Source organism: Cricetulus griseus, chromosome 7 (assembly GCF_003668045.3).
Source record: "Cricetulus griseus strain 17A/GY chromosome 7, alternate assembly CriGri-PICRH-1.0, whole genome shotgun sequence".
Taxonomy (NCBI): Eukaryota; Metazoa; Chordata; class Mammalia; order Rodentia; family Cricetidae; genus Cricetulus; species Cricetulus griseus.
Window position 1 is genome coordinate 79804195 of NC_048600.1, and position 11061 is coordinate 79815255.

Here is an 11061-nt window from a genome sequence, read left to right on the forward strand (position 1 = left end):
TTGGAAGCCTAAAGATTTTTTTTTTTGGTCACCAACCCTACACCTTGGCCTGGAAATATTTTATGGAACTGAGGCACACTCTATGTGTGCATGCATGTTCCACTCTGAGGGAAATGCTGGTGTTTGTGTCTCTGTCTCTCTCTTGACACAACCTTTCTGCTTGTTGGTGCAAACCTCTGCTCAGAACTTCATCCCTCCCACGACATCGTAATGCCTCTTTAATTATGGTCTTTTGATGAATGCACTAGGGGATAAGTTGTACTTTCAAAGAGTCCCAAAAATTTAGAGGTCTTTATTTTTTCATGAGTAAGATAAGTTTAGTCAGCACTTAAAATGTGCTAAGAACTTTAGTTTTATGGGTATTTTAACAACTCTAAGTGGTAGCTTTGGGAATATTAGGATAATAAGAAAAGTAATTTAATGCTGGCCCATCCTAATTGCTAGAGTTGGTCTTTCGTCAATAAAAACAATATACATTTTGGATCTTCTCCATTATGTTTTAAGCTCTTTGGGGACAGAATAGCTTCTTGCACTTCCTCAGTTTCTTTGGTACTCTCTGCTGTGCATCATCCAGTATTAATGGATATTCAATGTGCTTATGGAACAAATGAGGCCGAGATTCATTTGCAGCAGCATCCTCTTCTGTTAGAGTAAATTATGTAGGATGAAATCAAAGAGGGTGTGGGCTGCCATATAGGTCTAAAGTGAATGTAGTTTCTCCCATGGCTTCTGTCTTGAAGATCTGCTATCACTAATGGAGTATGTGTGTAAGCTCTCGTGGTGCCCTAGGTTGATAGTGCTATTCTGCTATATTATGATTATAGGGAAAACTCCAGGTGAAAGTTACCTTGAGGGAAAACTGGTACATTGGGTGGATCTTGCTGAGGTCATTCATGATGAAGTAGAGCAGAGATGCTCGGGCAGCTGCTGGCCGATAGTGTTCTCGGGCCTCATTAATTTTCACTTCAGTTAATTTGGCTTCCTGGACCTGCAAACACAAATAGCAGTTCAAGGTTCAAACCAATTTGGATTTCAGGGAAGCAGCCTGGACCTTCCATGTTGAGTAGAGATCTATCTGCATATGGAGTGCAGTGATCTGAGGGGTGCAGTGGGGTTCAGTGGGTAGAAGCTCATGAAGTCACTGTGGTATTCCTTAGTAGAACTCAAGTGTAAGAGAAGATTATATACTCTGAGTTTTCCACGACAGTGAGGGTTTCAGCTCCTCGAGTTGGGAAGGATAGAAAACTCTAAGCATCATGTTTAACAGAACAAATTCTTGGAAAACCAAGAAATACATATCACTTGAAAATAAGTAGAAGTTCAGGACAGAAGTGTGGCACTTTTTATTCGTGTGTGTGTGTGTGTGTGTGTGTGTGTGTGTGTGTGTGTGTGTGTGTGTAATGCTGGGAGTTGATTACAGAGTCATGCACATACTTGGAAGTATTTCACATCAAAAGAAATTTAGCCCTCTCCTTAATTTAAATGGAATAGTTATACACTGAATCACAAGGAGAATCTCTTTAAGTAGAATGTTTTGTTTTCAGAGGAGTTCTTATTACAGATAAGATATATAAGTATCCAGAATATATGTCTCTAAGATTGTGGTGCTATGGAATATTCCTGTACACTGGGTAAAATTATGCTCTGATTGGTTTAATAAAGAAGCTAACTGACCAATAGCCAGGCAGGATAAGAATAGGTGGAAAACCCAAACTGAGAATGATGAGGAAAAGAAGGGCAGAGCCAAGAGAGACGCCAGCCAGCCTAAACAAGCAGGACAATGTGTAGAAAATGAGGCAACAAGCCTTGAGTCACGTGGCAAAACATAGATAGAAATATGGGCTAATTTAAATGTAAGAGTTAGCCAGTAATAATCCTGAGCTACTGATTGAGTATTAATAATATAAGCCACCAAGTGGTTATTTGGAAGAGGACAGGGCATAACTGAGAAACCTCCCTTTTCATTGTGTCTCTACATGTGGACTTTAACTTTTTTTGTCTTTAGATTCCAAAATAGAATAAAACTTTGGTAACTGGAGAGTCCATCAGGAAAAAGCAATGATGATGACTCATTTCTTTTGGAAGTTGTAGTGGTTTGAATGAGAACGGTCCTCATAGGCTCGTATGTTTAAATACTTGGTGGAACTGTTTGGGAAGGATTGGGAGGTATGGCCTTGTTGGAGGAAGTGTGATATTGAGGGTGGGCTTTAAGGTTTCCAAAGCTCATGCCATTCTCAGATAGCTATTGCTGTCTTGTTCTTGCCGATCTATGTCGGAGCTCTTGGCTACTGCTCCAGCACAATACCTGGTTGCCTGCCACTATGCTCCCCACCATGTTAGACTCTAAGCCTCTGGAACTGTGGGCCCCAAATTAAATGCTTTATTTTATAAGTTGCCTTGGTCATGGTATTTTACCACAGCAAAAGAAAAGTAACTAAGATAGAAGTTGGTACTAGGACTGTTGTGATAGACTTGCCCATGTTGGTTTTTGGAGGAATGTGGAAGACATTGGGACTTTGGACTAGAAAAGTGATTGAATGATGTAAATGGGGCTTAATGGGCCTTTTTAATAGGCACATGGAAGACAGTAGTGCTGAAAGTATTGTCCTCTATGAAGGCCCAATTCAGATTTCAGAGGAGAAAAATATTAGCACCAGGGCTAGAGACCATTCTTGTGGTGATATTTCGGAAAAGAACGTGGCTTCTTTTTGCCCTGTACTAAGAATCTGCCTGAGGCTAAGTTGAAGAGTATGGGACAAATTTTACCGGAAGAGATTTCAAGAAAGCCCAATTCCGACAATGTCACTTGGTTTTTTGTAATCACTCATATGAAAATTTAAGTTGAGAAAGGGCACCAGGAGATTTTGAAAAGAAAAAGCACCAGGAGATTTAATGTTGGAGCCAAAGCTTGCTCTGAAAAGATAAGAGGTCTGAGGTGAAATGGAATAAAGGGAGTGGTACTCTCATTGCAAGACCCACCGAGTCCTGCAATTTGTAAAAATCATGTGTATCAACAAATCAAAGAGTAGGTAAATGTAAATCAAGGAGGGGTCCAGGTTCCATCTCAAGCAGGCAGCAGAATGTGGCAGCATTGGCCATGTGGTTCTGGCTTTAGAGTCATGAAGGATATAAGGGTAAAGGGTTGTAGAATCTTCTGTGGTTAAAGAAAGCTGCAGAGGTCAACTGTGTGGTTAGGAAGTCTCTGCATCCAGACCCAGAGTGGCCATAGTATAGACAGTGTAGAGCTATGGAAGTGAATTGTATTTGTGACCTCAGGATGTTGGAGATGCCAGAGCCATGGGATACCTGCCAAGGACAGCTACAGATAGAAGTGGAACCAGAAGAGAGAAGTGTGTTGTGGTCAGCAAAACCATAAGTAAAGAGCCATAAAAGCCCTTTGACAGTGGACATAGAACTACAGGATTTAGAGTTTACCCTGCTGCATTTCAGTCTTGCTTTGGTCCAGTATTTTCCTTGCTTTGGTCCAGTATGCCCCCTTTCCACCCTCTTGGAATGTTAATATATATCCCGTGACATTGTGTATTGGAAGCATGCAATTTGCTTTTTAATTTTACAAGGGATTACAGTTGAGAGATTGCCATTAGTCTCAGAAAATTTGGACTTTGGACTTTTAAACTATAAATGTCTATGGGGACTTTTGGAATTAGACTAAATGCATTTTGCATTATTATTTGGCCATAAGCTTTGGGGGCTGGGGAATGGAATGTGGTGAGGATTTGAATAAGAATGGCTTCCACAGGCTTATATATTTGAATTCTTTGTTGCCCAGTTAGAGGAAATTTTGGGAATAGGAGGTGGAGTCTTGTTGGAGATGTGTCACTGAGGGTGGTTTTTGAGCTCTCAAAGTCTATTCAATTCCCAGCAAACTCTCTCTGCCTTGTGCGTGTTGATTGAGGTGTATGCTCTCAGTTACTGCTCCAGCATCATATCTGACTGCCTGCTACCATGCTCCCTGTCATGATTGTCATGGGTTCTAACCCTCTGGAACCATGAGCCCCAAATCAAATGCTTTCCTTTTATATTTTGCCTTGGTCATGGTGTTTCATCGCAGCAACAGAAAGTAACCAAGAGTCCATTGTAGCCAGGCGTTGGTGGCGCACGCCTTTAATCCCAGCACTCGGGAGGCAGAGGCAGGCAGATCTCTGTGAGTTCAAGGCCAGCCTGGTCTCCAGAGCGAGTGCCAGGATAGGCTCCAAAGCACATAGAGAAACCCTGTCTCGAAAAACCAAAAAAAAAAAAAAATAAAAAAAACCAAAGTCAATTGTAGACTTCTCCCATCTAGCACTTGGGAAGCTGAGGCAGGAAAATCACAAGATCAAGGCCAGCCTGGGCCACACAGTGAGGCTTTGTTTAAAAAACAGAGTCCTCTTCTAAAACACTGCCATCCCCACCCCTGAAACAACAACAACAAATGCAAAAACCAAAAACAACAAAAAATAAAACAGAAAAGAAAGAAAAAAAAAAAACTTCACAAAGGTTAGTACACCAAGAACTGAGGAGGATTAAACAATCTAAAAACAATCATTAGATTAGTAACTCAGGACAGTAGATACACAAGAAAGCCTAAGACAAAGACATTCCAAAAAGGAGCAGGGTTACCTGAAAAGACACTGATAAGAGTGATTGAAAATAACATAGATGAAATGTAGTACGAGTTGAAATAGGGTTGAAAATAGAACAAGGAAAACAGGAAGAAAGGTCTGAAGAATGACTACAATCAGTCCAGGAAGACACAAAGATGGGAAATCGTGAACTTTTATAGGAACTTGTAGGTAGGAAGAGGAAATCTAAATAAATTTAACAGAAACATGTAGAGAACAAAGAAAATGAAGGAGAAGCAATGTCTGAAGCTAAGGACCTCCCCAAGTCAACAAAATAGCAGAGCTCTCTTATTTAGAAGAAGTATATCTTACTCTTAACTATGATAAATAAGGATGTATCTTCACAGATAGTGAAATTTTAGAACATTAATGATGACAATAAAATATTAAAAGCAATCAGAAAGTATAAAGTACCTACAAGAGAACAGTAATTAGACTGAAAACAGACTCTTAACAGCATTAATAACCCACAAGACACATTATGAAATAATAACAAAAGATGCAAGGAAATGATTAAAATTAAAGTACTTGAAAATTGTTTTGAAAGATACTAGATATATTGCTTAATTTTATACCTCATTAAAACATTTATTAAAGTCGCATTTAAAATGAAATAATTTTATATGTAAGCAAAAAAATGTTAAAATACAATATAGTGAACATCTTTCAAATCATCAAAATCTAAGAGAAGAAGGATAAAGAAAAAGTTAGTGAAGAAGGAACAATCTCACTCTAGTTAGAACTGGTATTATCTCAAACTAAGGAGATTATGAAAGAGCCTTATTTTCCACAGTAATCGCTATACTGGTTTCAAAATGAACTTTAGAAAAGAGAGTTGGGGTGGAATTACTCTGCACAGGTGAATAATATTGATACCAGATGATACAGGTTAACATGAAAATCACAATACAAGGTATGGGATACCTCCCTGCAAGTTATTTATTCAAAGATGCCCCTGAGACTCCCCAAACAAACACGCTATTGTTATTGCTCTTGTTACTTGCAACAACTACATGGCAAAACCCTATTGCTGAATATAGCAATGCTGGCTGCAGGGACATAGGAATATTAATTCAAACCACATGAGAAAATTTGTCCCTGTTGGCTAGCTAGCTTTCGTAGTACTGGAAAGTACTATGTGGCTCCTGGGGAGAAAAGGCATCAATGGTTTTACCTAGTGATTGACCCTGCATACTGCAATGTTGACCTGCCAGGTGAGAAATGTCCACTCATGCAATAGTGGCATAACTGTTACGGGGCAACTAACCAGTTTCTGGTTGGATTTGAAGCCTGTTATGTAGGAGAGTATCTACGCTTGTTATTTTAATCCTAATGAAAACCCATGGCCCAAGAGGTCAAAGAGTTAAAACCTGCTATTGTTGGTTTGTCAAATGGTCACAATATCAAGATCCTTTCTAAATATCTGTGTTTACACACACAGACCTGGGCTATTCTCAGCCTTGGTCAGAGAGCGTCTATTTGCAGTGAATAGGAGTCAATGGAGAGATACATGGATGGTCAAAATATGGTGGAGTATTGTGAAATGCTGTCTTCTGGACGTGACACAGCTAACAGAATCATTAACTCACGGCAGTGATGGGTACCTTCACAGGAGCTGCAGAAGATTAAGGCAGCCTGATCTTGGCATAGACAGAGCAGATGATCTCTAGGTGTGATTGGCAGTGGATGGTTGCTGGGGAAGGAGAATCATTCTCTCTCTCTCTCTTTTTTTTTTTTGGTTTTTTGAGACAGGGTTTCCCTGTGGCTTTGGAGGCTGTCCTGGAACTAGCTCTTATAGACCAGGCTGGTCTCGAACTCACAGAGATCCGCCTACCTCTGCCTCCTGAGTGCTGGGATTAATGGCGTGCACCACCACTGCCCAGCTGAGAATCATTCTTTATTGAGGATATGGGCTGCAACTAGGTTTTCCATGTTCCAGCGAATACAGCCACCCTCTACAGCATATGGGCAGCTGTAACTGGACTTATTGATTGTCAAAACATGAAAAGACATGCAGTTGGAAGAGGTTTGATGGAATAGGATGACTTGGGAGAAGTTTCAGGGGGACTGGGGGGAGGGTAAATATGTGCCTTAGTCACTGTTATATTGCTGTAAAGAGACACCATGACCAAGGCAACTCTTCAGTTTCAGGGGTTTAGTCCATTATCATCATGTAGAAGCATGGTGGCATCCAGGCAGGTATTGGAGAAGTAGCTGAGAGTTACATCTTGATCTCTAGGTGGGGAGCAGGGAGACTGGGCCTGCCATGGCTTTTGAAACCTCAAAGCCTAACATCAGTGACACACTTCCTCCAACAAGGCCACACTTCCTAATCCTTAAAATCCTTTCAAATAGTGCCCCTCCCTGGTGACTAAGCATTCAAATATATGAGTCTATGGGGTCATTCTTACTCAAACCACCACAATATGATCATATTTTATTGTATACATGTATGAAATTCTCAAAAGCAAAGAAAAAATTTAAACAAAAATTTTAAGTAAATGGTTCATTTTCTTAATGTCAATAAGTCTTTTAAAGTTAAAAAGGATGAACATTTTTGTAGAGATGTAGAAGGGGAAATTTTATGTATAATTGATGGGAACATAAAGTACTATAGTCCAAGCCTGGAGCACTTGAAGTTCTTGCAGATCTTGGTTTGGTCCCTGGCATTTACATGGTAGCTTATAACTGTTTACAACACCAGTTCCAGAGAATCTGATACTGTTTCCTGGCTTCTGCAGGCACTAGAAACTCACATAGTGTAATACATATATACATACAAACACATAAAATAATAAATAGTTACTTAAAAAAGTACTATAGCCAATATGGAAAACAGTTAAGCAAACAAAAACAACAACAAAAAAGCTTCACAATTCATCTATAATCTATCACTGGGCACATAACTAAAGGATGAAATACATGTGTCAAGAGGTAGTTTACTTCAAACAAAATTCACAATTCACAATAGCCAAGTTATAGAATCAACCAAGATGCCCACTGGCACATGAATAGATAAAGAAAAATGTGATAGATATCCACAATAGAATATTATTCCACTAAAAGGAGGATTGTAGTTCTGCTATTGGTATCAAAGTAGATCAAACTAGAAGCAACTGTATTAAGTAAAATAAGGCAGGCACAGAAACCCAAATACTTCGTGTTTTCAATAATTTGTGTAGCTTGGAAAATAGATATATAGAGGCAGAGGATGGATTGGTGATCACTAGAAGCAAGGCACAGTGGGAGGAGTAATGAGATAAGGGTTTGATAAGAGATACTCCACACAAATAGTTCTAGCATCCAATAGCCTAGAGTCTGTAAGAATGTATGACCTATTTCAAACTCAATAGGAAGGGGTGAAACGTTGAACACACAAGCAGTAATGCTTGAGAGAAAAATGCTAATTAGTAAGAAACTCTAAGATAAACCCAACTATCATATGTCAATGATGTTAATAAATATAAATTGGTTAAGCTCAGTAGATGAACCTCAGAAGAGCATTAAAAAAAATCACATAATTTCAGTCAGTGTCATAACAGATTTAGTTTTCAGTGCCCCAACTGCTTAGCACTGCTCATTAATCTCTATGCCTCTAGTCAAGTTTTACTCTAAATTTTCATAAATATTATAAATTTTCATCTCTCACCCAACCTCATATCTCATCACGGCTCCCTCTCTTGTAGCAGATAAGATTGACTCCTGGGTTCCCAAGATACAGACACATAATGTTCTTGGTCAAGGACAGAATGCATATATAATAGAGCCCCATAGATATACTGTCCAAAGGTGGCCTAACTGTATGTATGGGTTTCTTCATAAGTAGACTATGATATCCTCAAAGTGATACACTTATCAGAACACACCCTTGCTGTTAAGCCCCCATGACTGTTTATAGAGACAATCAGGAATGGGCTGCCTTCATTTTTGCCTGTCCCCATTCTCTCTCTGTACCTCCTAGTTGCACGCATGGACCCACAGACCAATTGTAGACATGTTTGTCCCTTATGCCTTATGGCATCAGAAACTGATTCTCCAATTTCCCATAGACAAACTTTACATCTACTCTGAAGTAGACATTCTCACTAACTCCATTGTATTGAACATTCTCTCATTGCCATGAATTCAGGGCTTTTCCTCAAATGCCCATTTCTCCTTACAACCCACACATGCTGCATGTTATGTCCCCAACCACTGTCATTGAATTTGGAATCTGACAGATGAGAAAGAAAAAAAACCTGAAAGGGGGGACAAAATAGATGAGAAAGTTCCATGTGATATGTGGCAGGCAGTGGTTCATTGATTTTAAAGTAAGGATGAAGAGGCGGGAGAGATCGGCAAGGTTGATTCTACCCTCTGGCCTACTCCCTCTATGTGAGCTGGGTCTCTCTGGTCTACAGCTGTGGACTTTCTATACTTTACAAGCTTGCATGGTCCCCTCGGGAGTTGTAGCTGCCAAGAAAACACATAGTAAACCTTGGTTATAGAGCTGTCACTGAGCTAGGCTGGACTTCTCAGGGTCGTCACAGTTATTTTTTAGTTCACAATGGGAATGACCTGGCTGCTTGTGACTTTTCACTTGTTCTGTTTTTAACACTTTGGACTGAACACAGGGCTTGTGCATACAAGGCAAATGCTCTCCTAAGGAGCCACCGCTCCACACACTTTTTATTTATTTATTTATTTTTTATTTTGTCCCTATTTGGAAAAAAGCCTTTCCTGTTTAAAAGAATCCCAAGGAAAGAGGCAGTCATCACATTCATTTGGAGATATGTTGCTCCTGTCCCCATTGCAGATGTGTGAAGCCCTCATCAGAGCCAGTCTCAAGACTGATCTGATCTGGGCATCTAGGAAGTCTAGAAGGGCCCATGCAAGGTTGGAGGTTTGGTGGGAAGGGTGAAGAGTCCCCTTTTTACCAAGTCACTTTCTAGTCTCCATGGGGGAAAAAGCCTTCCCAACATGCTATACAGAAAGGGAGTATGTGTTGTAACTGTTTGCCAGGATGATATTATTGTTGAGAGCTAGTTTCCTGGGAAGTTGTCAACATTTTCTCCTTAAAATCAGTTTTTTTTTTCTTTTTTCTTTTTGTCAGCCCAGTGATTATTTTAGGACACAATCTTATCTGGATTACCAATTTATACAAATTGATACAATTTGGATTATCAATTGATACAATTGGATTATCAATTGATACAATTTATACAATCCCACAAACTAAGGCACTTTCTGTGGGCACCATTTCCTGCAGAAAAACCAGGGCCCTATTTGTGAAGTGGAAATATCAAAAGTCTTCCAGAACCTCAGTAACTCCAGGATCGTGCCTGGAGTTTTAAAACAACTTTTTAAAAAATTTTAATTTTTCTTTATTCTTGAGAACTTCATACACATATATAATGAACTTGATCATACCCACCCATTTTTTCTCTTCCAATCCCCCTTATAATACCCTCAACATGTCTCTCTTTTGACTTTACGTCTTTCTTGACAACCATCTACATCCATGTGTGCCTGTGGACGTTTTAGAAGAAACTTGGGAAGATGGAAACAGAAGCTAGATTCAGGTACTAAAAGCAGAGAAGTAGAAACCAAGGGAACACCTGGCCTGGGCCTTCCGCCACTTCTCAGTGTGTGTACCTTATCCTCCACCTCCGCAGCAGTCTTCTTGGTCACCTCCAGGTTTTCCACCAAGGCTGTTTCTCCCAGGAAGTTCCCCGAGGCTGAAGAGAGGCGAGACAGCAGGTTGTCCTCTAAGGTTTTGAGGGTGATTTTGAACCCGTTCTGCTGTTTCGTGAGATCTGACTGTAAATAGCAAGCAAGGAGGGGTCAGGTAGAGATGCGAAAGCATTCTACTCTAGGATAGGCCTGAATAAACAAATGTTGGAAGGAAGGACCAGAGCCCCTCCCTGTCGAGACAGTGAACCAAGGCTAAAACAGCAGAGTGCTTTTGACCATGAGCAGAAGCGAGTGGGGTCCCATCTGCAGCTGTGCAGGTGGTCACCAGGATTCTGGGTGTGAAAATGCCAGTAGCCTAGCCTGAAACTACTGTTAGAGTTGCAGCTGAATCGAACATGTCCAGACCTTCTCCCATCGGTGTTCCCAAACAGCAGTCTCTGAGTGATGCCGTAACATTTACGTTGCAGTAGGTGTTAGACACAATCTAGAGGTGATTTAAAGTGTGTGGGAGGATGTGGCCAAGTTCTATGCAAATACCACCCCATTTACATAAGGGATTGGAATATCAGCTGGTCTGGTATCTGAGGGGCTCCAGGATACAATCCCGTACTGATTTAGAATGGAGAGCATGGGATGGTTTATGCTCTTTCCATGTTAGTAATCCCTGGCTCCCAGCCATTACACCCAAGAGTTCTATGCTGTGCTTGGAACAGTGCTAAGGTCACTACATGAAACTTGTGAACAGAGACTGATGTTTCAGTTCTCA

At 40.3% G+C, this 11061-nt stretch overlaps 1 protein-coding gene across 1 annotated transcript in view; it reads right to left on the reverse strand.

Annotated features, from left to right (window-relative positions):
• Positions 1-11061, reverse strand: part of Dnah9 (dynein axonemal heavy chain 9) — a 338224-nt gene that overhangs the window by 52024 nt on the left and 275139 nt on the right. The window contains exons 56-57 of the mRNA XM_027427134.2: positions 10257-10421; positions 848-988 (exon numbers count right to left, since the gene is read on the reverse strand). Coding sequence (XP_027282935.1) covers positions 848-988; positions 10257-10421 — 306 coding nt within the window. The remainder of the gene's footprint in view (positions 1-847; positions 989-10256; positions 10422-11061) is intronic.